General features: G+C 38.4%; 1 protein-coding gene across 2 annotated transcripts in view; it reads right to left on the bottom strand.

Moving 5' to 3' along the window:
• Positions 1-22,479, bottom strand: part of LOC119542055 (antigen WC1.1-like) — a 48,721-nt gene extending 26,242 nt beyond the window's left edge. For both annotated transcript variants that reach the window (XM_037846542.1, XM_037846543.1), the window contains exons 1-3: positions 22,351-22,479; positions 7,309-7,401; positions 6,918-7,232 (exon numbers count right to left, since the gene is read on the bottom strand). In XM_037846542.1, coding sequence (XP_037702470.1) covers positions 6,918-7,232; positions 7,309-7,401; positions 22,351-22,423 — 481 coding nt within the window. In that variant the 5' untranslated portion in view covers positions 22,424-22,479. The remainder of the gene's footprint in view (positions 1-6,917; positions 7,233-7,308; positions 7,402-22,350) is intronic.
• Between the last annotated feature and the right edge of the window lie 3,996 nt (positions 22,480-26,475).

Raw genomic sequence — 26,475 nt, 5'->3', positions numbered from 1 at the left:
AACACACACACACACACACACACACACCCCTACACAAACAGGACATGTAGTATGAGAGGGTAGAGACCTATCAGCCAGACAATGTTAAAAGGCCATCCTTCTGGAGCTAGAATTCTGACCAGCTTTTTTTCCTGTCCAATCCTCATGTGACTGAGGAGTGTGCAAACCCTGTGGGCTTTACCACCAATGAATGCTAAACTGTAGAAAGACTGATGGTGCAAGAGAGGAAATATGTTCATTATAAGTAGTCCACTTCTATGGTTTCACATTCTATTTTTCTGGTAATTTTTGATGGTGAAAAATTCCAAGAATTTCTTAGGTTACCTATATGGAAAGGAAGTTGTACACAGATGAGTTCAGAAAGCTCAGTCATAGGAGTGGGGGCAGGGAATTAGTAGTCCTAACTATCTGTGCTGGCTTGAAGCTGTTATGTACCGCAGAAAAGGCCATGTTCTTTTAATCTATTCCTGTGAGTGCAGACCTATTGTGGGTGGAACCTTTTGATTAGGTTGCTTCAATTGAGATGTGACCCAGCTATTCAAGGTGGGTCTTACTCCTTTAAGGGAATCCTTTATTAGGATAAAAGACAGAAAAACCTGGAGAGCTTAGAGAGAAACACCCAGAGAAGTGTGGAGCCAGCTTAGAGAAAAAGCCCCTGGAGGAGCTGAGAGAGAAAAGCCCTGGAGATGCTAAGAGAGGAGCCACAGAATCTCAGAGAGGAGGCCACTGGAATCAGGAGCTGAAAGCAACGAATCCCAGGAGAGAAGGACAAGCAGACACCCCCATGTGCCTTGCTGTCATCTGACAGAGTAGCCCCGCATGCCAGTGACCTTTCTTCAGAGAAGGTATTGTCCCGTTGATGCCTTAATTGGGATATTTTCACAGCCTTAGAAGTGTAAATTTGTAAACTAATAAATCCCCATAGGAAAAGCCAACACATTACCGATATATTGCATTTTAGCAGCTTTAGCAAACCAAAACACCATCTTTCTTGAAAGTCAGATTTTGTCAATAAACGTGGGAGAGAGTGAATTCTCAGGGGGAGTTTATGCGAGATAGCTGAGTTTTTTGATTGCTTCATACTAGTGGTTTTGCTTCCAAGATATGAAAGTGTTAGCAAATGCTGAAGGTGTTAGTAATTGATGTAGTTTTGTAACTTTTTATTTTGAAATAAGTTCAAACATACAGGAAATTTGCAAAAATAATACAAAAAACAATACATAGAACTCCAGTGTAACCCCACCCAGATATCCAGATTTACCAACTTTTAGTATTTTTCCAGAATTGTTATTCTATCATATATCTATATCTCTATCTACAACTATATCTATATGTATATCTATCTCTATCTATCATCAACATCTATTTATATCTAAATTGATGTGTTTTAATACTGTCATTATGCTAACTCGGTATTTTTCTTCCTTTGGGGTTCTCAAGAATGAAAGGAAGAGGAAGAAAGCAGAGAGCAATTAAGCCATAATTTGGAGACTTCCAAACTGCAAAAACTTCAATATGGATGAAAGACAAATATTTGGGAAAAATTCTTGTTAAGGAAGTTTTTAACATATTTTATCACTCTATGTTCCTCCCATCCACCACCTAACCCTCCAGCCTTTCCCATTTTTTTCTGCTTCAGACAAGAGAAAAGAATCTTTAAAGAACTGACCCAGGTCGGGGCTGCAGGGAAGTCCCCCAGTCGGATTGCTCAGGGTGCCACGTTAGACTTAAAGGGACTTTATCTCAAACAAAATGCCTCATGCTACTATGGTGTGCAAATTAAGCATGTGCTCATGCTTAATTTCTCTTCCACAATCCTTTTACAACACTGTGAGTGTAGAAATAAAGCAATTGAATCCTTAAGAACTATTTTCTATAACTCACTGATATCATTTTGATATTCTGCCTTCACCACCACAACACAGGGCTAAGGGAGTAGAAGAGGCAGAGGAGAGAGAAAGTGGAGATGGAAGGTGACAAAAGCCACAGTTCAGAAAAGAAAAGATGGCAGATACAGTCCTAGGATTAGAGGAATAGAGAGTATTTTGTATTAGGGTGAAGAAAATCTAGAGAACTTAGCAACTGATCAATGTAAGATCTAAATCTATCCATTGAATATAAGCTCAATCAGGGTAAGAATTAGGTTTATCTTTTCACTACTTTATCCCCAGGAACCAGCTAAGTTCCAGTATCATAATACTAAATAATATAATATTTGTTAATGAATAAAAAATCTTCAATATTACCCAAACATCACAATTTATATTTATTTCCTATTTAGACATGAGAAAAAGGCCCACTAAATAGTGGAAGACTAAGGTGAAAACCAGGTTATTGTGACTAAAATCATCCAGGCTATTTATATTTTACTTCTTATTACATTAGATAGGAAGAAAATTTAGGAACTAGATCAGAAATGATTAAGAGATTTAAACTTGTGTGCTTTTTTTTTTTTTTGAGAGAATTTTGAAGAATGCTTGGGTTATCTAGTGAAGACAACAGGAAACAATTTCAAGTATGGATTTAGAGCTTTGGGGAGGTATCTGGCCTACAGCTATGGCTTTGTTAGGTAAAAGTAAGTGTAGGTAACAAAGAAGTTCAGTAGGGGTTGTCCTTCTCAAAGGAAAGCATACTAGATGTTCAGAAATGTTTCATTTTGAAAGTAAATCATTGAAATAATACAAACATGAAAACCATTAATCTAATTACTTAAAAGACATTTTAATTAGACATGCTGCTGTTTTCCTCTAGCATTGATGTCTATGAAATGCAGTCTGGATTCCTAAAGTATTTCAATAAGGTCATTTTCAATTATATCCTGATTAGAACATAATAATATTGTACTTTACCTGTGTTCTAGTTTGCTAATGCTGCTGGAATGCAAAACACCAGAGATGGATTGGCTTTTATAAAATGGGGTCTATTTGGTTACACAGTTACAGTCTTAAGGCCATAAAGTGTCCAAGGTAACACGTCAGCAATCAGGTACCTTCACTGGAGGATGGCCGATGGTGTCTGGAAAACCTCTGTTAGCTGGGAAGGCACTTGGCTGGTGTCTCCTCCAAAGTTCTGGTGTCAAAATGGCTTTCTCCCAGGATGTTCCTCTCTAGGCTGCAGTTCCTCAAAAATGTCACTCTTGGGGTATTTGTCCTCTCTTAGCTTCTCTGGAGCAAGAGTCTGCTTTCAAGGGCCATCTCCAAACTGTCTTTCATCTGCAGCTCCTGTGCTTTCTTCAAAGTGTCCCTCTTGGCTGTAGCTACTCTTCAAAATTTCACTCACAGCTGCACTGAGTCCCCTCTGCCCGTCAGCTCATTTATATGACTCCTCTGATCAAGGCCCATCCTGAATGGGTGGGGCTGCGTCTCCAAGGAAGTATCTCATGCGAGTTATCACCTACAGTTGCGTGGGGCGCATTTCCATGCAAATCTAATCAGCACCAAAACATCTGCCCCACAAGACTGCATCAAAGAATATGGCTTTTTCTGGGGGACATAATACGTTCAAACCAGCACAACCTAGAAAGCCAAAATGCAAAGTTTCCTGATACAAAAATTCCAAACGGAAATGACTAAACTTTAAAGACTGGAAGTGATATTACCAAAAACAACTGCTGACATTGTTGGCCAGAATGAGGTTCATCCATGACCCTCTCTCCAGCCAGAACAGAAGAGATCTGAAGGGCTGTGGGCTCTCACACCCTGCATGCTCTGGTTTCCTCACCTCCTCCTCCAAGTAGTGCTCCTACCAGCACCACCACCGAGGACCACCAGGTGTGCCTGAAGGAATTAGAGCCACTGACTCAATTACATATGCAAACCACTCTTTGGTCTCACTGTCTCCTTACTCTTTTCATTTTTTTTTCAGTAGTAAATGGTACATTTCTAGCTCTCAGTAATAGTGGTTTAATGGCTTAGTTCAGATTGAATAGCATTACCTCTTTGCTAAATTCTGAGATAATTCCCTGGGGATATCTGCTTACAGCCCCCTCTAGTTGTCTTAGACAAGAATTTTAAGTATGATATAGGACACTCCCAAAGCACTTGTGCATTATTGTCCTTGATGAAAATTGGAAGCATTTCTGAGAAAGAGATAGCTCACCCAGTACCATTCTACTCTTGGCATGGGCCAGTGGGACACTGACCCTTTTATAGCCTACGAGGGCAGTGATTAGAGTAAAATTCATACAATGAATGTTCTCAGAGCACCGACTGGGTATCATGCTCTGTGCTGGACAAGGCTCCTGAAGTGACCATATTAGCAGTAATGTTGTGAATTCAGCAACTCATCCATTCACCTAAAGAACATTTGTTGAGCATTATGAGATATGAATTATATGTTCTTGAAATAATATATATCCAAAAGCTTCAGAACATATTTTTGGAAAAATGTGTGATTCAAAAATTTCAACCATCAACTCTATGCACAGGCGATCCCTATCAGTTATTCTCAGGGACTGAAGAACTGTGTTAAAAATCATGAAATGTAACCAGTATACATTCTGGGTGTGACTCAGGTCCAGGTGTATATTGTTCTCATAAGCCAAGATCATCTAATCAAAAGATGGGAGTTACTATGGTCCAATCATGTCTTCAATTAAATAGGTCTCCCTTGTATTATAAAGATTTTAAAATCTCAGTTTTTAATTGCAAAAGGTACATATTTTTTGATAATACGTTAATAGTGTATAGGAATCTAGGGAAAAATTATTCTCTTTCCCCTTCTCAGATGCTCAAGATAAACAATGCCTCCACTTTACTGTGTATCCTTCCTTAAATCTGTCTTTCTGTATGCAAGAATATATTCACAAATAGGATTTTTCTTCCTCTTCTTTAACAATGAGGTACCATGTTATATGTATTACTCTGCCTTCAAAATCTACAATTGCAAAAACCCAGAAGTTTGAATGCTGTTGTCGGTCCATCTAAGCCTCTCATATATGGATATGAACTCATTGATTTATTTGGCAGGGTAGCCCTTCTTTTTGAATCCTAATTCTCTGTGCATCCTGGAGAATGGAATCCATCATGGTTTGAACATGATTTGAAAGGCCTGGAACGGTTAGCACATACCTGGAATGAGCGTTTACTGTGGTCTCCTGAAACGAGTCTTCTCCCTCTGCCTTGTAAACAGTTCCTGCTCTGAGTTTTGAGACAATGCAAAGCAACTCACTGCCTGAGGATTTTGTTGAGACACAAAGCATTCAATAGAAAATGCAGAGTATATTAATCAGGACTCTCATTTGCAAATGACAGAAACCCAACTCATGATTCATAAAACTGGCACAGCTCATGGACAAGGTGGGTTCCTAAGGGAAAGCTAGAGGAAAGGGAACCAGATGCTTCCAGGACACTCCCTCCATAAGTTCCTTTCTAATCCCTGCCTCTCTCCTTTAGTCTTTGTTCTTCGGAAAAATCTTCACACTGGTGAGAGAGACTGCAGACACTGGCATTCCCAGGCCCTGTACCTGGTCACACCGATCCACAAGAAGACAGTAATTTCTGGGCAAGGACTATTGGTCCTGCCTGCATTATGGGCCCATTCTGGTGTCAGGGAGAGTGGAGTAAGTAGGAGAAAGGTGTTTGAAGGCAATATTGAGAATTCACTTTCATGTTGTTTTATTCAAAATCCAAACATCTTTTCACGGTATGCCATGTTCCTGGAACTTTGGTAGGTGTTGGGAATGTAAAGTACAACAAAACACTGTTCTTTGTGGGATTTTACTTCTAGTGGGAGAGACAAAAAGTAAACAGTTTAAAGCCCTGTGAAAAATTTATGAGAGACCTGGATAGCACAAATAAAGGAAAACTGCCCCTTCTGAGAGCTATTAATTTATATGAATTAAGGCAAATTGAAAGTTGCAGCTAGATATATCCTTGTCTGGTTTCTCACTGGTATGGTTACCCTGTGTTCTTAGGCAAGTGCCTTAATTAAATTTCTTCTATCTCTCAGGACTCCTCCATGTTTCCACTTTGAGTCTTACCATTTGGTCTTCTCCTTTCCTACAACTAGCTTTATGGAGTCACTCTCCATGCCACACTTCAGTTCTGCTCAGAGAACCCTTTTATGTGCCCTTTGTCCACTCCCATTGCCATTGTCTCCCCACCCCCGGCTACTATAAACTTCTCCCACCCTCTTCAAAAATTCTATTTATCCTCTTATCTCTGTTCTGATCAACTAAACTCCCAAATGCACTTCGCTTGCACCACTGAAACCATCTTTCTGAATGCTATAACCTCTTACCATAAAACACAGAAATTAGTATTTTACTGCATCCATCAATGACTTGCCAGTGTATGCCTGAGTTTCTCTCCGAAGTTTGAGTTTATACAGATGGTGTTTTTAAAGAAAAAAGGGAGAAAAAATCTTTCCTGGTGACAATGGGAGAAGGAGAACCCTACATGTCAGAGCATTTTCTCCACAGTCCTCTGGTTCTTCCATCCCAGGAGCTGCGAATACTTATGTGTGAATCTGCAAAGGAGAGTTGCAATTTAACACAAATCTGTAAGTTCCTCTCTGATGGTTTAGCGTATGCCCTGTGCTTCCCTACTTCCTCAATGCAAAACAGTGTTTCCCACGGTACATGTAGAAACACCCCATTCAGAAACCCTGGCCCTCCAGAAGTGGGAGGAAGGTACATTCCATTCTTGTCCTCCCTCTGAGAGGCTCATGTAACAAAGGGAATGTGAGTGGTGGGTTGCAAATGTACACTCTCATAAAGAGAATTATAAAAAACAGAATTGTGAGGATTGATTTTAATTGGAGTGACACTAGAAAAAAGCTATTGTAGGCCAGCAGTTGAGACTTGCAAGAGGAAAGTAAATGAGGCTCATCAGTCTGCTTTAAGCAGACAGAGTTCAGACACGAGTTTCCTTGGAACTTTCCATTGTCCAAGCCAGCAGTCAATGCACTGACCTTACCTGAGCAGATGACACCTGCGTCCTCCCTGTGATTGCAGTAGTGCTTCCCCCAGCCCCAGGAAGGGCACTTCCACACGTGGGACTCCTTTCCTGAGCACCTCAGGTTATTCAGCCAGATGCGCCCTGATCCAGGTCCAAAGTGAGCAGAGATGGTGGCAATGACGGCCACTCCACAGTCCAGCTGTCTGCACACCACGTGGGCATCGCTCAGGTCCCAGCTGTAGTCACAGATGGTGCCCCAGGAGCCCTGGTGAAGGACCTCCACTCTCCCGGCACAGCGACCGCCCCCGTCCACCAGGCGGAGCTGGTTGCTCTCTAAGGGGAGAGAGTCAGGTCAATGGGGGCCTTTATACATGATGGGAAGGGCTTCCTGGTCCCGGGGACCCCTCACCTGAGCAGTTGGCATCTCTCTCCTCTGAGTCTGCAGAGCCTGCAGGATCAGATGTGGAATCATTGCACCCAGGCAATATCTGGGTCTGGTTTCCTGGATAAACAACACAACCAGAGGTTAGCAGGGCTCGAGGACAGGAAATTCAATTAGACTAAATAATTATCTAGTGAAGGAGTCTGAGATGAAATCTGTAACATAGGAGTGGTGTTATCATAACTTCAGAGGTCACCTTTTTGGATTGTTCTCTTCTGATGATGACAAACCTGCCTGTTTTAAACAAACCGTTGCACTGAGAATGCCTTCAGAAAAGCTGGAATGTATGAACACTGTTTGGAAGCATGGTAGCACTACAAGGCAGGAAGAATTTTTGGAGCCAAGCTCTTAGAGGTAAAGGGCAGAAACTTAGCCCTTTTCCTCTTGAGGCATTTGCCAATGTAAAGGTAGTGACTGAGAAACTGAAAAGCTCAGCAGAGGTTTTGCCTGACTCGAGGCATTGGGGGAACACAAAATTATAATTCAGGGTGTCGTAGGAGAAGGGACCCTGTTAAATAACCAGAAAACTTGTACCAAAAAAGGAAGCATGCCATTCCTCATAATGATGGATGCCCAGCTTCTAATCCTTTCAATTCCCTTTAAATAAGGTGACCTGCCACTAAATCAGGTACCTGGAAGAAACAAAATAAAATTCTTTCTGAAGGATTGTACAAGTTTTCTTTTATAATGTCTGTCAATCAAGAGTACTCAGACATACAGAATAGATTTGCCCAAAATCTAAGAGGAAAAGGGACACATTAGAAAGAAACTCCCAGGGCATTTTGTTATCGGAATTATTTGACAGGGACTTTAAATAAGGATTACAATATTCGAGGAATAAAATGAAGAGATTGGTATTTTGGCAGAGAAATGATAACAAAGAATCACATGAAAATTCGAGACCTGAAATGTCAATAACTGAAATTAAGAACTCAAAGAAAGAGTGCAATAACACCTTAAATTAGCACCAGACAGAATTAGTAAAATTGAATATTGATTACAAGACAATACTGAGAATATGGCATAGGAAGACAAAAGTTTGGAAAATATAATAGGGGCATAAGGGGCAAGTAAAAAGAGTGTGATCATGGAGGATAGTAGGGTTGAAGAATAGGAAATTAAATTAAACCAAAAATGATCTAGTTTGAGATGGAAGCTGCTACATAGTCCTATCAGAGTTAACCTGATTTGTAGAGTTCTGCATAGGGTCTGAGAAGAATATACTGGAAATGTCAGAATCTCCACGCTGAGCAGTTGACATGTCTTTCCTTGAATGAGCAGAACCGGATAGTTCAGGCAAAGAGCCACTGTAGTGGACCTGTAGCTGGACTGATTACTTACAAAGCGTTCCCACTTCACTGCCATTGACCTGGAAGTTAGATGGATTAGAGCAGAGTGGAGTTGGGAACTGGTGTGAGCTCATCAGAAGCCTTAGGTAGCAGCCATCAATCCAGAACCAGTCAGAATTGTTCTTGGTATCATCACTGAGAGCTGGAAAAGGGGCCATGAGACAGGCCATGTTTTACCTCAGAAAACTTCACTTGTGATTCCAGGCTTCAAATTCTAGATCTAGCTATTTAATTCAAAATAATGTGCTCCTTTTTGAGTAAATTGGGCAACCTTACGTGAGAGATGATGTCAGATAATACTGATTGTGGCCAAATTCCACCAGGAATCACAGAATATGCACCAACCCCCCCCCCCAAAAAAAGTTCTAATCTCTGCTTTGACTTCACATAAAAAAATATTATTTAGAAACCAGAATATAAGCTGTGAAAAACAAAACATTGTGTATTTTTAACTCTGCCACAGAGCAGAGATAGGTTATAGTCCTGTTCTGAAATCATTCAGACAACTTAGATTTGCTGCATTATTGTTCTCTCCTTTTTAGACATGAGAAAAGTGATGGATAATGTACATCAATGTTGCTTCACCATTACTTTAAGTAAACAGTCAAGTAGAGAATCAAGCCTAGAACTTTTGAGTCCATGAAGAACGCAGTCCCCAGCAGGCCAGTGCTGCTACTGGGTAAAATTTAAAAAGCCAGATAATGTAAAAAGAAATTAAAGACATTGGGCATTTGTGGAAGTAACATGGATTAATGTACTAAAATTACAAAGAATGGGGATTATTTCAGAGTTTAACCAAGGATCTATGGCTTCTTTCTCTCTTTAGGAAATTTCCCAATTAAGTGCATGGGATAATGGCTGAGAACCTTGGCATAGGCAAGGCAGAGAACTGATTTTGGGACAGAGAAACCAGTATACTTTGGGGCTGGAGTGACAAAATTGGTGACTTGAAGGCCACTATTGCTTGATAGATTTCCCTCTCAAATATTTGCCCAATATTGAAGCTGTGATGGGCAGGAGGCTAAAGAACTAAGGTATATACCTTAAAAACCAGAGTGGATATTCCCTCATTCTCTTGGTGCTGAGCAACCAAAGATACCCCAGACTCTCAATTGAAAAATCTGTGAGTTCATGACATAGGAACAGAGGCAAACCAGAGGTACGCTGAGTGTTACCAAAACTGCAACCTAGCCTCGTTCCAGCCCAATTCCAGGCTGGATTTAGGTATTTGGGTGATCAGTACCCTCTTTCCCATCTGCCTATCCAAACAAAAGGCAAATCCTTTCAGGTGTTTTAATATAAATTTTTTTTGCATTCAATTTAAAAAGTACCTTGTATGTAAAGTGATGGGTTCACATAACACATTAACAAAATGGAAGAAAAAGGAGATAAGTAAAAGAAGTGGCACAGATGATAAACGTATTTAGTTAGCAGATAAATACTTTAACTATGATCAATGTGTCTAGGGGAATAGAGGAAAGAAAAAAGGTGAAAAGTTGGAAAATTTTAACAGACCACTGTAACCTATATAAAAAGCATCAAAGGAATAGTCTCCAACTTAAAAAAAGTGTCTTAATTAGCAATTTAAAGGATAGGCTTAAAAAGAGTTTAGACATAGTAGAAGACAGAATTAATGACTTAGAACTCAAGTAATAGATAATTTCAGAACTTAAATGCATAGAGAGAAAGAATGGTAAAAAGAACAGAGTAATAAAGACATTTGGGACATGCTCAAAACGTGAAGATACAGCATTGGAGTCCTAGGAGAGAGAAGAGAGGAGAGAAGAGGACAGGAGAGGAGAGGGAAAGGGGGAGAGAGGGAGAGAGGGAGAGGGGGAGAGAGAGGGGGGGAGAGATAGAGATAGAGATAGAGATAGAGATAGAGATAGAGAGAGAGAGAGAGAGAGAGGGAAAGAGAAAGAAAGAAAGAAAGAAAGAAAGAAAGAAAGAAAATGCAGCCAAAATATTATTTGAAGAGATGATGGATAAAAATTTTCTAAAATGGATGAAATATATCAATTCATAAAATTTAAGAAGCCTAGGATACCCCAAAGGTATGAAACCACCCACAACTAGAAGCATCATAGTAAAGCTGCTGAAAAGTTAAAGAAAAAGTTTAAAATATGGAATAATAAAATCATTTAATCTAAAAGACGACAAAAAAGGAGAGAAAAAGGCAAGCAGGTGGGTCAATTAAAAGCAAATGGTACCTCGATGGTTGCTAACATGACCACAGACATAGGGGACTGGTGGTTTGATGGGTTGAGCCCTCTACCATAAGTTTTACCCTTGGGAAGATGGTTGCTGCAAAGGAGAGGCTAGGCCTCCCTATGGTTGTGCCTAAGAGCCTCCTCCTGAATGCCTCTTTGTTGCGCAGATGTGGCCCTCTCTCTCTGGCTAAGCCAACTTGAAAGGTGAAATCACTGCCCTCCCCCCTACATGGGATCAGACACCCAGGGGAGTGAATCTCCCTGGCAACGTGGAATATGACTCCCGGGGAGGAATGTAGACCCGGCATCGTGGGACGGAGAACATCTTCTTGACCAAAAGGGGGATGTGAAAGGAAATGAAATAAGCTTCAGTGACAGAGAGATTCCAAAAGGAGCCGAGAGGTCACTCTGGTGGGCACTCTTATGCACACTTTACACAACCCTTTTTAGGTTCTAAAGAATTGGGGTAGCTGGTGGTGGATACCTGAAACTATCAAACTGCAACCCAGAACCCATGAATCTCGAAGACAGTTGTATAAAAATGTAGCTTATGAGGGGTGACAATGGGATTGGGAAAGCCATAAGGACCACACTCCACTTTGTCTAGTTTATGGATGGATGAGTAGAAAAATAGGGGAAGGAAACAAACAGACAAAGGTACCCAGTGTTCTTTTTTACTTCAATTGCTCTTTTTCACTCTAATTATTATTCTTGTTATTTTTGTGTGTGTGCTAATGAAGATGTCAGGGATTGATTTAGGTGATGAATGTACAACTATGTAATGGTACTGTAAACAATCAAAAGTACAATTTGTTTTGTATGACTGCGTGGTATGTGAATATATCTCAATAAAATGAAGATTAAAAAAAAAAAAAAAAAAAAAAGCAAATGGTAGATGGTAACCCAACTTATCAGTAATTGCTTTTGAAGTAAATGGATTAGATACTCCAAGTAAAAGGCAATCTAGATAAAACAACAAGATTCAACTATATGCTGCTTGCAAGATACTCACTTTATATATGAGGGCAAAGAAAGGTTGAATGTAAAACGATGGAAAAAATATGTATACACTAGGCAAACACTAACCAAAAGAAAACTGGTGTAACTATAGTAACATCACACAAAGTAGACTTTAAAGCAAGTGTATTAATTGAGCAAAAGGGGATTTTTCATGATTATAATCAGGTAAACCTTTAAAAGAGATATTATAGGTATCGAAATCCAAAAAAAAGTCAAAACACAAAATATATAAAGAAAAACAACAATGAAAGGAAGAAATAGACAAATTCAGAATATAGTGAACTTTGACTCAATAGCAGGTAGAGCAAGCAGAAAAAATAAGGAAGAATATAATAGATGTAAAACAACAGACCACAAATTAATATATTTAGAACACTGCGTCCAACAATGAAAGATTTTACATGCCTCTGGGGTGCAAACATGCAAATTTATCAAAATTGACCATACAATGTGCCCAAAACTTGCAGATAATTCAATTCATGCAGAGTATTTCCTCTAACCACAGTTAGAAACTAAATTAGTAATTACAAAGAAAATATAGCTAGAAATCCTTAAATGTTGGGAAATTAAGCAACACTCTTCCAAAAAATACCTAGGTCAGGGAAGAAATTTTTAAAAATTAGAGAATGTGAATAATGATAATGAAGATTTGTGATAAATAAACTTCTCTAATGCAGCTAAAACAGTGACTAAGGGAAATTTGTAACCTACAATGCAAGATTTAGAAAAGAGAAGAAAGACTGAAAATGAAAAAAAATGTAAGCTTTCATGTAAGAAACTAGAAGATGGGCAAATAAAACCTAAAGAAGGAGAAGGCTAGAATTAATAAAGATAAGAACAGAAGTTAATGAAATAGAAAACAACTGGGAGAAATAGAGAGAAAAATCTCTCAAACTTTGGTTTAAAATATTAATAAAATTGATAAATATCTAGCAAGACTAATTAAGGATAATAAAGAAAAAATCAGATTATCAACAACAAGATAGTATAATTGGAGTTATGCAACCATCACCACAATCAATTTTAGAGCATTTTCATTACCACAAAAAGGAACTCCATCAGGCTCAAACTTTTCATCCCCACCGGATCTTAGATAATGCTAATCTATGTTATGTCTATAGATTTGCCTATTCTGGACTTTTCTTACAAGTAGAATCATGCAATATGTGGTCTGTAGTGACTAGCTTCCTTCACTAAGCATAATGTTTTCAAGGTTCATCTATGCTGTAGCATGTATCAATACTTTCATTCCATTGTATTGCCACAGAATATTCCATTCTATAAATATACCATACTTTATTTACCATTCATTGTTTGATGGATATTTGTGTTGTTTCCACTTTTTTTGGCTATTGTGAATAATGCTGCCATGAACATTTGGTACAAATTTCTGTGTGTACATGTGTTTTCATTTCTCTAGGCATAGAATTGCTGGATCATACATTAATTTATGAAAATATTGTGAATAACAGCCAACTGTTTTCCAAATTGTTTGCACCATTTTACATTCCCACCAGCAATGCATGAGGGTTCCAATACCTCTGCATCCTGACCAACTCTTATTATCTGTCTATTTTATTGTAGATATATTGGGGTATGAAGTGTTATCTCATTTCAGTTTTGATTTGCACTTTTCTAGAGGCTAATGATGTTGAGCGTATTTTCATAGGCTTATTGACCATTTGTATATCTTCTTTGGAGAAATGTCTATTCATATCCTTTGGCTACTTTTTACTTGGGTTATTTGTCTTTATTGTATTGAGTTGTAAGAGTTTGTTATGTCCCTTTTCCAATATAAGATTTGCAAACATTCTCGCATCCTGCAGGTTGTGTGTTCACGTTCTTGATGTTGTCATTTGAAGCACAACATTTTTAATTTTGCTGAAGCTCAATTTATCTAATCATATCTATACATATATCTGAAAAAAATTCATATCTAAAAAACATAATGACTCCTACAAATCTGTAAGGAAAAGACATACAACTCATTAGGAAACTGGGCAAAAGAGATCAGACATTTCACAAAAGAGGATCCTTAATACCAAATAGAAAGATGAGCAACTTAATTAGTCATCAATGACATACAAATTAAAACCATGATGCAGAACAAGAATATACCTAGCATAATGGCTAAAATGAAAAAAGAATGGCAATATCAAGTGTTAGTGATGTGCAGCAACTAGAACTCTCAGACATCAGTGTTGGGAGTGTTCATTGGTACAGCCACTGCTTGGTAGTATTTATTAAAGCTAAACATATGCATATCCCAGGACTAAGCATATTCTTATGTATCTGCCCAACAGGACTGCGTACTAATATTCATCAAAAGACATGTAGAGAACATTCATGGAAGCACTATGTAATAGCTACAAACCAGAAACTGCCAGGGTAGAATGGATAAATATATCATGATATTGCCCCATAGTAGAATGTTATGTAGCTATATATGTGTATGTAATTGTGGCAATATGGATTATCTCACATACGTAATGTTGAATAAACAAGGCAAGATACAAAGTAGCCCATACTCTATGATTCCACAAACGTACATACCAAAAGGCAGGCAAGCTAATATTTGGTGTTGGACTCAGTATATTGGTTGCCTTTGTTTGGAATGGTGTCTGGAAGGAGGTGTGAGGTAAGCTTCTTGTTTCTGTTAATATTGTTTCTTGTTTTCCTTATTGTTTCTTATTAACATACATGTATTCTCTGTGAAAATTCGAAGAACTGTACTACTGAGATTTTTCAACTTCTTAAAATGTATTTTATACTTCAATAAAAATTCCAAAAATAGGTTCAAACCCAGGCAATCTAATTTCAAAGATCAAGCTCTTTATCATTATGCTAGGCTTTCACACTCATACAACTTTCATGAATCTTATTGATCAAAAATTATTGAATTAATATATAAATTATAAACTTTGAAAATAGGAGGAGAAATTGGGCAGTGGAAAATTTTCATACTTACTTCTTAGTGTTTGACCAATATAGAAGTAAATAAATAAGGATATGGGGGGCATAAATTATATCAACATATATTTTGCGTGCACACACAAATATGGGGACCTCTGTTATATTATCTAGATACTGTAACTATAGATATTCATCTCTTTATCTAAAAATAGCTTCAAAGGTAGAATATATTGTATCCCTTTACATTTTATTTCTTTTAAGAAGCCTTTCTGAACCATTCAAGAGTAGATTAGTTGTCAACCACACTAGATTCTGATTCCTTGAAGACACATACCCTGACTTACTCCTTGTTCTAGTTTGCTAATGCTGCTGGAATGCAAAACACCAGAAATGGATTGGCTTTTATAAAAGGGGATTTATTTGGTTGCACAGTTACAGTTTTGAGGCCATAAAGTGCCCAAGGTAAGGCATCAACAATAGGGTACCTTAACTGGAGGATGACCAATGGTGTCCAGAAAACCTCTGTTAGCTGGGAAGGCACATGGCTGACATCTGCTCCAAGTTCTGGTTTCAAAATAGCTTTCTCCCAGGACGTTCCTCCCTAGGCTGCAGTTCCTCATAAATGTCACTCTTGTTGCTCTTGGGGCATTTTTCCTCTCTTAGCTTCCCTGGAGCAAATGTCTGCTTTCAACGGCTGTCTTCAAACTGTCTTTCATCTGCAGCTCCTCTCTCAGTTCCTGTGCTTTCTTCAAAGTGTCCCTCTTGGCTGTAGCAAGCTCACTTCTTCTGTCTGAGCTCATATACTGCTCCGATAATCAAGGCTCATGCTGAATAGGTGGGGCCATGCCTCCAAGGAAATTATCTCATCAGAGTTATCACCTACAGTTGGGTCAGTCACATCTCCATGGAAACATTCAAAGGATTCCAAACTAATCAGCACTAAAATGCCTGCCCCACAAGATTGCATCAAAGAGTATGGCTTTTTCTGGGGGACATAATACATTCAAAACGGCACACTCCTCTTTTGTAGTCTTCTTGCATAGTACGGGGATTGGCACATAGAGCCCTTCAGCCACCTCATTTTCCCTCTTGCTCAGTAGGTCCTTACTCCTTTTAAGGCAAACTTCCCTGCAGGACTCTCTCCTCAGTTCCAGAAAACTCTTCCTTCCCCTGTCCCTCAGGTCTATGGGTGGTGACTGCTAACGCTGGCTTCCTGTACCATCCCTTGTGGTTCTCCTACACTCTACCTACTCCTGGGAAATTAGTCCTTACCTCTCCACAAATTGTCCTAATTTGAGTGTGCCACTATTTTCTGTTAGAAACCTCACTAATACAGAATGTAAGAGAGGAGAAAGATCTTAGCTTAAAATGTGTTTTTGCACTCATATTATTAAGCATAGCTGCATTGAAATTGAATTTTTTGGTAAACATTTCATTTGTGTAGGCAAAAATGTTTTACACTTGGCTGGTCCTCACTGATTCAGTTGTTCCAAAGTATGATGTTACAGATTCATTTCAGTGACTATACCACAAACGTATTTTGCGTTTGAATTAGTAACTATGTTTATGTTAATATTTGGTCATTTATGTTTAAATATATTTCTCTGTGACTTGGGACCCGTTTGCCTTGGAATATAGTGGCCCAAGAGAAAGGATGTCATCTTTTCCTTTCTTTGTAATGCTTTGAACCAACCAATTTGCTAGTCGAGCGACAACAGGGAAAAAAAAATCTAGATATTTATGAACTGTGAGTTCAACCTAATAAATGCAGAGCCAGATCTGACAACAAACATTTTACACATTTTTTCAGTCTAATTTGATAGGACTTGTTACATCCTTAACCAGAGCCAGCAATTCTTAATGAAATGAAATAACCAGTCGACTAGTGTATTCATTCATTGTGAAACAATTTAGAGAATCATTAAAATATCCATCCTTTATATGGTGTCAGACATGTTGATTCAGTTGATTCAGGTGACTGTCCAGATGTGCCTTGCCTTTATGAGTGATGTTTAATCACCATGAAGTCAAGAAGTTTGTTTTGTATACTGCTGAATTCCCAGTACCTAAAACAGTGCCTGGTATCTATTAAGTGCTCAATAAATGTTTGTTGATTAAATTAAAAAAAAGAGTAAATTAGTTGAATTTATACTGTGTTCCTAAAGCATCCTTTACTTTTCTAATTATTGTGTCTATTATGGTTTATCGTCATTATTTAATTGTCTACCTCCCTTATTTAACCCATAAGCTTCACTGTGAACTGTATTCACTGCTTGTGATATTGGTGCCTATTAGAGTACAATGGAGGGAATCCTATATCTAGCAATACAGTGTACGAGGTACTCTGGGTTACCCTGTAGAATATAGAGGAAATTTCTAAAGAACAACAAAGGAACAAGCTATGAGACCACACTGGGCTTCTGATGTATGAGATATAAATAAGCAGGAGAATCTGGGTGGCTCTAGGGTGAATACTGTGGGAGTGCTCCTAAGGGATATTATGCCTTTCACTTGCATTGAGGTACAACATGGGACTATAATGGAGATTCTCATTAAATCGAAGGGCCAAATGTGAGCTGCGGGGCTATTGTGGTCACCCAGGTTACCAGCAGGAGCAGAGGCAAGTCTCTCCGTAAGGAAAGCATCCCCAGTTTAGACCTTCATGAGTACCAAATATACAGCCCAGCAGGAGGCAAGCCACCATCTCAAGGAAGCCATCTCAAAAAAATATATTTTAAATCACAAACTTGTCCATCCAATCACCTCTTATGCTCCCTCCTTTATTTCTTTCCACATAACATATCAATTTCTAATATAATATCAAATTTACTTTTATATTTATATTATTGTCTGTCTATGCTCCCTAGAAGCTACTCCTCGAAGGTAGGGGTTTTTCTTTATGTTTTGTTCATTGCTATATACCAAGTACCAACAAACTTTACTTGCATCTAAGTCACCATAAAACAAACAATAGTTTTAGATGCCCCCAAAATTCAAATTATGGAATTTGTCATACAAAGGGAACATAGCCATACACAGAAAGTTTAAAAAATAAAATTAACAAGGTATGCAAGATACAAGAGATTATCAGGAATGACCAGATACATTTGAAAAAGAAGCAAATATAGCTTTTAGTTATGAAAAGCATAATTGTTAAAATAAAATAGTGGATAAATTAAACAGCAGAATAGATACAGATGAAAAAATGAATAAGTGACCTGGAAGCTAAATCCGTTTCCTTGAATGCAGAATACAGGATCAAGGAAATGGGGGAAAAAAAAGAACAACAACAACAACAAAAAGCAAAAACTGAAAGGAAATGAAAAAGATATGGAAAATAGAATGAGAAGGTATAATATGTAATAGTAGTTACAGAAAGGGGGAGAAAGAGTGACTGATGAGAGAGAGAGAGAAAAAAGGAAAGACAGATTTTCTTAAAAGGTTACATTTGAAAAAATAATGATACTTTCCAAACTTCATGCAAACAGTTGAAAATATATCAATAATCTAAATCAATCAATCAACAAAGCTACGATAATTATCAGTTAAAAAAGTTTCATATTACATATTTTCAAAAACACAGTCAAATGCTCTTTGTAAGAAAAACTTCAAAAATGTTAGAAAATAGAAAATCTAAAGATAAATGGATAAAAATATATGGGACAAAACCAAGGAATAAAAAAATTGGGATATTTATATTTATAGAAGGCAAAATATAATTTAAGACTAAAAGCATTCTTAGGAACCAGAAGATAAACCAATAATGAAAAATAATTTCAATTCATTAGGAAGATAAAATTATTTAAATCTATATGCACTTAATAAAAAATCACACAATATATAACTCAATGATTGATGGAACTAGGAAGTATTTAAAAATCTACCTTGGTAATGAAAGATTTTAACAATCCTCAAAAAATCATAAGTCAAGAAGACAAAAAATAACAAATATTAGTAGATTTGAACAATTCTATTAACATGCTTAGCAGGTCTTAAATACACAATAAAGCAAGTACATATTCCTATCAAGTATACAAGAAACATTTACAAAAATTGATCAGGAAATCATCCACAAAGCAAGTCTAAGCAAATGGCAAAATAAATATAATATTGATCACATTTTTGACCAAAATGAAATTATGTTAGATACCAATCAAAAAGATAAAAAATTCTACATATGTTCAGAAATTTAAAGAAAGACATGGACAAGTTATTTGAAGATCAAATAAGATATTATAAAGTAAAAATGATTCAAAGCCAAAGTACAATTTATACCTTTTAAAATTATGGGACTAATTATTTGAAGATCAAATAAGAAATCATAAAGTAAAAATGATTCAAAGCTAAAGTGCAATTTACACTTTTTAAAACTATGAAATATAGCCAAAGCAGTACACAGAGAGAAATGTATAGCTATAAATGCTTATATTATAAGAGGAAAAGATGCTGAAATTTTATTCAGTAGGAATCTCTTTAAATTGGGAAAAAGAAAGAGAGGGCAGAATAATAAAGTATGATAAAAGAAAAATGATAAAATAAAGCATTACAATGCCCAAAGGTAGTTCTTTGAAAAGTTAATAAAAGATTAATAAAAGATTATAAATAATCTAATAAAAGATTAATAAAAAAAGTGATAAACATAAATAAGGAATGAAAAATAATGGATAACAGCTGTATAGAATAGAGATAAAAAATAAGAGAATACTATATATAAATTTATTGCTACAAAATTGAAAGCTTAAAGCAAAGGGATAAATTCCTATAATCAATCAAAATTGACTAAAACTAAAAGAGAGCCTGAGAAGTCCTGTAACTAATTAAATACATGAGGCAGTGGTTAATTTGATCAACCAGCCCAGCCTCTTTCTAGACTCTTTGCCATGTGAAAAAAAAGATTCTATTTTTAAAAGTCAATTGTTGGTGAAATTTTCTGTTAAATGTAACCTGATACATCGGTTCAGTGAAATGGTAAATAAGAGAATTTATTAAACACGTAAGTGCCTGGCACCATTATAGATACTTGGGACAGAGTAGTGCAAAAACAAGACTTAAGGATTTTAAATTCCAGTGGGGAGAGAAAGACATTGAAAAACTAAGCAGGATAAATAAGTAATTTTGTAGATGTTGGAAGGTTTTATGTGCTATGAAGAAGCCAAAATGTAGAGCAGGTTGATGGGGTTCGGCAGTACTGGCTCTGCAAAGTTGCAGTTCAAGTAGGGTGGGCAAAGTAGTCCTCAGTGAAGGAGGTGAATGGAAGGCAAAGTCCAGACAGAGGGAGAATCCGGTGCAAAGGACGTGTGTATGTGAGAACGTGTGCCTGCTGTGTTTGAGGAAAAGCAAGGAGACCTGTGTGGCTGGAATGGAGTGAATGAGTGAGAGAGTAGTAAGGGAGGAGTTCAGACAGAAATCAAGACCGTATCATGTAGGGTCTTGTAAGCCGTTGCAAGAACTCCGACTTTAACTGTCAGGGAAATGTGGCTCCACCGTAAGGGCTTGAGCAGACTGGTGACATTATGTGCTCACATTTTAAAAAGGATTATAATTTCTTCTATGTTGACAATAGGTTGTAGGTCCACAGGCAGAAATGGGGACACAAGTATGGTGTGGAAACATTGGGAGTTACCCAGGGAAAACATGTTAGTTGCTGGGAATACATTGGTAGCAGTGGAGGTGGTGAGAGGAGGCCAGATTCTGGATATATTTTGCGGGTAAAGTACACAGTATTTTCCTGATAGACTGGATATGAGATGTGAGAGGTAAAATATATTCGGGGATCACTCCAATATTTTGACCTGATTTGTATACGGAGCAAATATTTTTATGGGAGAGGAGATCAGCTATTCAGTTTTAGACATGATAATTTGAGATGTGCATTAGATATACAAGTGGAACAGGGAAGTAGGCAAAGGGATATACAAGTTTGGATTTGTGGAGAGAGATCTGGGCTAGAGATATGAATTTGTGAGTTGATGGCATATCTGTGATATTTAAAACCATGATATTGAATGTGGTTACCAAGGTGTGGTGGAGATATTTTCAAAAAAGAGGATCTGGAATTGAGCCCTTGGGGCACTCCACAATTAAGAGTTCTGGGAGAAGAGGTTGACCCAGCAAAAAACACTGGGAGTGACCAGTGAGGTAGGATAAAACCCAACAGAGTGTGTGTCCTAGAAACCAAGTGAAGAAGTGTACTGAGAGGATGGAGGGATCAACTATGCTGAATACTACTGAACTATCAAGTAACATACAAACATCAACAACAAAACAGCAACTGAGATTGATCATTGAATTTTGAATTTAGCAATGTGGGGAATCAATGACAGCCTTTCCAGGGGGTCGTTTCATTAGGGTGAAGGGGTAGGAAAGCTGATGTGATTCCACTTAAGAGACAATAGGTGGATGACAACTGGAGACAATGATCATAGGCGGCTTGGGTGGGTTTTGCTGCAAAGGGGAGCTGTTACAGACCAGATATCATGTGGTGTCTGGGGAACCATGAGGAAGAAAATTCATCACAAGGATATTCACAAGCACAGAGTTCTTCAAAGTTGATGGCAGTCCATCCCTGAGTACCTACATTTGCCACCAGGTTTCTCTGCTGGACAATGGGGTCTGAGGATCATCAATCCAAGAAAGGAAAACATCACAGCCAGTGCTGGGGAAAGACTACATACAGTAAAGCAGAAAGAAGCCTTAGCTGTGGGTTTGTGGGGAAGAAAAAGAATCTCAGTCAGGCTCAGACAGCAGGTGCAGGGTTATCTGGGGTGTAAGTAGGGGTCATATCGTGAAGCCTTTCTTCCTTGGCAGCAAGGTCTCCATATCTGCCCTCATCATGTACACGTACACACATATCATCACTATCACCACTACCACCTCTGCCACCAAAACCAGCAGCACAGCTTAGAGAGTGTGAGTTCTGTGGACTTGTGTCTTAAAAATGGACTTCCGCTGGGCGGACATATTCCCACTCACACATTTAGCCTACACATACCCTTCAGACTCCCCTTCATTCATCTCTCTTGCTCTCTCTCTCTCTCACATAAACATATATGCACACACACACACACATGCACACACACACACACATGCACACACACACACACACACCAGTCCATAGCCTAAATGACCAGAAATACCAAAATGCTGATGGTGGAGAGAGACTCAACAGAGGGCACCAGAAGTAACCTAGCCTGAGGTAGTCACTCAGACATAATCGATCATGGGAAACTGGGAAGTGTTCAGACATTCTCTGGGCTTTTAGATGTTGTTGGGGAGCAGTTAAACACAGATTCACAACCTTATATCTCTGCAATATCTCCCTGCTGATCCTGAAAAACAGAAACCCCAGAGGAGAAAAATCAACATTCACTGTCACTAGGAATCACATTTGGTCAAAGCTGAATGGTCAATATAGAGGCTTTGTCTTCATGATCCCAAAGACCATTTCCCAAAGACCATTTCCCAAATCCCTGGCATCGAGGATCGCTTCTGGCCTTAGGAAGTGAGGTTATGCTTACCTTGACCATCCACAGGGACCACGGAGAGGAGAAAGACAAGTCCCTGGAGAAAGCAGAGTCCATTCACGGTCATTCTGATTCCCTTGTCTTCAGGTCACAGCCTCAGATCCCTAAAATTGTTTAAGGATCCTCCTGGCCCTTAAAGGGGGGCCCTACAGCAGGAAGGGTATTATATACACCCAACTCCTGATGTTGCCATCGTCTGGGAGCCAATCAAAGCCCTGTTAAACATCTTCCCTGCCATCAGAGACTTTATAAGAGGAAACTTTCTGAAGTTCAAACACCAATTAGATTCTGAATCTTAAATATCTCCTTATATGAGATACAAGGTTTTCTGACGTCAGGTGTCATTTCTGTTCCAAGGCTGGCAAGAAAAGCTATATCAAAAATATGTGTGACTTTCTTTCCTCTTCTCTGGGTGCAGCTTGATGTCCATTTCAATTTAGCTGGTGGGATCAGTCAGTTGCACTGTTTCTGGGTCTGTCCTACCATCCCATGGGCCAAGAAAATATGTTTTTTGTTTAATTCAGCCAAAATCTCTAATGTCGTTGAGCTACATGACCAAAGTGTTGTGGTTGCAGAGAAATAGGAAGTGCCTAAGGCTAAGAACAAAAGTCAGGTGAGTAGAACATTGGGATTAGAAAGATGGAAATTCTCAGGTGAATGAACAGAAGGTGAGACAGACATCAAAGGATGTGACTATTGGGTTTGTGGGATGGGATTCGCTCTCCTTTCATTTCTGGCTAAGTGAAGCCTCATGAAGATCCAGGGCTCTGCAGATCTTGATGGAAGCAAGTGAAAAGTCTGTCTTTCCTCTCCTTCCCTCACATCATGGAGAGAGTTTGCCCCTCAGGCTACAAGGACCAGTACAGACACTTCAACTCGGGATAATTTACACTCCCCTGGGACACGGTGGGGCTACAGATTAAAAATCAGTTCCAAGATAATCCCCATTTCACATTGCGCAGTGTGTGCCTGGCAATCTGAGATTAGAGAACGTGTGCCTCTTGCTCCTGGGTCTCCTTTCTCAACAGCCGATTACTTGTGCTTCCCCCTCTTCCTTCATTTTCACGTAAACCAATTAGCCACTTTCATTCTGTCCCGGTCTCTACTCAGCCTCTGACAAAGATAGCTCTCATTCCAGTGCTCGGAAATGAAATCGTTTTTACACAAATCACGTACCTCACTCTTGCTATGAACAAAACAAGAACTCACCCTTTATATCACTTTTAAAATTTAATTGTGGTTTGCTGCAGGGAAACAAATTAGCCAGGTTACAGAAATCACAAGAAGTCATGGATTGTGAGGGTTAAGAGAAAATATGTAAGAATTTCCTACCATGCCCGACACATGATAAGCATTGAATTAGTGTTAGTTATTGTTATTCAACAAATATTTATAGTATCTACTAACAATGCTATATAGCTTGTTGTTTAATGTTAACATCTATAGTGATGCTGTTGTTTGCTGACAAGATGCTAGATACTGGGGAAAAAATGTTAAGTCAGAGACTGCCAGTTTAGCAGTAGAGGCTGATATTATGCATATAAATACAGGAATAAATGGTTAATTATAGCTGTAAAGGGAGCTAGAGAAGAAAAGTACAGCAAGCAGTGAGAATTTATAATAGGAAGAACATGACGCAGCCAGAGGAGTTAAAAGGGGGAAAGGTTGGACATTGATCAAAGAAATTTCCGTTTTAAAAGCTGTGTTTGAGCTGAGCTCTGAAGAACTGATGGGCATTTACCAGGCAGTATGGGAGAGCAGAAAGGCATTTCAAGTAGAATTAGCGTGCACAGAAATTCTCTGAAGTAGGAAAGAGTTTTACTTCTTATAGAGTCTTTGAGAGAGCCGGGGAGTCCTTGAAACATGAAGAACGAGGAGAGAAGCAAGGGTTGATGCAGAGAATGCAGGCTAATACTGTCAGGTAGGATTTTATAAACCATATTAAAAAAAAAAACCAAACTAGTATTTTATCTTAGTTGCAGTAGGAAGCCATGGAGTTTGGTTTTACATTTTAGGAGGTTATTCAATTTGATTCTCAAGTCCTCTCTGTCCAATCCAGGAGGCAAATAGACTCAGAGTAAATATTTGTAACCATGAGATATTTAGGGACAAAGTTAATGTAAAATAAATGCCATGGTTTTCCAGTATCCTATCGTATTAAATCTGGTTTGGATCCAGTGCACTTGGCTGAGAGAACTTCTGGTGCCTGTCAAGACGGGAGGGAGGCGGGAGGGGGGCCCGCAGGAGGCTGCTCCTCGGTTCATGCACATCCAGAGCTCTCGTGGCTCCTTCTGCTGGGGGTTCCCCGACTGTGCCCTGGTCCTCCTCCAACCGACTATCTGTGCTGGCCTCAATCCACAGTGGTCTTTAGAGGGGTAGTATTTTGCATACTTTTTAATCGGTAAGTTAGTATGAATTACCATATAAATCAAAGCAGAAATCAAAAATTAAAAAATATATATACTCTTGTATTTTCTGAATAAACTATATTCTTAATATAAAATTCCCCACCAAGTGAATTAGGTTGTAGCATCCATTTTACATCAGGGCATTTTAATAATTTCCAAATGATTATCTGATTTTTAGAGGTCGTTGATATGATTTTTCATTCAGTGAAGGTGTCACTAGCTATATGATGCCCTCTCTGAGATCTGAGATCTGATTTGGTGGAGAAAACAGCATCAGACTCTTCAGACCTCTACGTTTTATTAATAGTCCTTGGGTAACACGAAGTTTCAATAATTTGAGAATTTCCTAACATTAGTGATACTTTTCATGGTGCCAAACCTTCAGTTTTTTTTTTTTTTTTAATTGTAATAACAATTGCATTTAAAAACTCTGGTTCTTAAAATACTGCCTAAGAGTTTTATTTATTCAATATCCTTATTATCAATAAGGGCCTGGTTATTTTTTTTTTTTTTTTTTTTTTTTCTCATTTTAGCTTTCAATTCTCATGAAGCAAGATTTCATGCCATTTTGATACTCTTCTAAACCAAAAGCAAACATCCCCTTATGCAACAGTCCCATTAATTCCAGCATTTTACTGTAAATCTACATTTTACTGTAGATTTGAAATGTCAATTATGAGGAACATCACACGAACATGTTTATTGACATATCATATGTCCCCAGACAAACGCTTTTTGCCATTCACACTGCTGACTACTGTTTCCTCCTGGATTCTCCTTTAATCCTCCTTCTTGACCCCATCCTCCACCAAGTGCTCATTTTCTCTCCTCTGTGTCCCTATGTTCCTCTTTTTCCTTCTTCCCACCAACTACAGAGAGCCACAAAAACTCTCTGTCCAATATTCTGGGCCTCTTCTAACATTCAGTATCTGGGGCACTATCCAAGCTCATGGTTTAATTTCCCATATAAGAAATCCCAAATCAAAACCTTTGGCCTTGACCTTTTCTCCTCTCTCCTACCCCATATCTAATGATGTTTTAAAAACTTAGAATAAGAGGTATTTCCTCCAAAGTCCATTATTTGATGCTATGATTTTATATTCTATCAATATCTATAACTTTAATGTTCTAAAAACTGAGCTGTTGTCCTCCCTTTTGAATCATCACCCCTTACTCCCCAGCTTCTATCAAATGCAGTGTTATCTTCTCAATCCCTTAATTGCAATTGGATTTGGTGTTGCGACCGTCTCCCCAACAACTTCTATCCATTCCCACAGCAGTTGTTCTGATCCCTGCTCCCCCTGCCTCTCACCCAGAAAAGACAACAGAGAGTTCATCCTCTTCTATGACACCAATTGCCACCTTTGTACTTGTTTTCATTTCCTTGGCTACTCAAGCAAATACCATGCAATGAGTTGGTTTAAACAATGGGAAATTATTAGCTCACAGTTTTGAGGCTGAGAGAAAGTCCCAATCAAATGGTCATCAAGGCAATACTTTCTTCCTGAAGATTGGCATTCCAGGGTTGGCTGCCAGTGATCCTTGGCTCTAGGCTCCTCTGTTACATGGCATTGCACATGGCAATGCACATGGCGGCATCCCCTGGTCTCTCCCTTCTCTCCCAAGTTCTGCTGACCTTCAGCTTCTTGCTTCCTGTGGCTTTCTCTCTCTGATTGTTTTTTAAAATGTCTTATTTAAATTGGTTGAGCCT

Source organism: Choloepus didactylus, chromosome 8 (genome assembly GCF_015220235.1).
Source record: "Choloepus didactylus isolate mChoDid1 chromosome 8, mChoDid1.pri, whole genome shotgun sequence".
In the NCBI taxonomy this organism is placed as follows: domain Eukaryota; kingdom Metazoa; phylum Chordata; class Mammalia; order Pilosa; family Megalonychidae; genus Choloepus; species Choloepus didactylus.
This window is presented reverse-complemented; position numbering and strand designations above follow the sequence as displayed.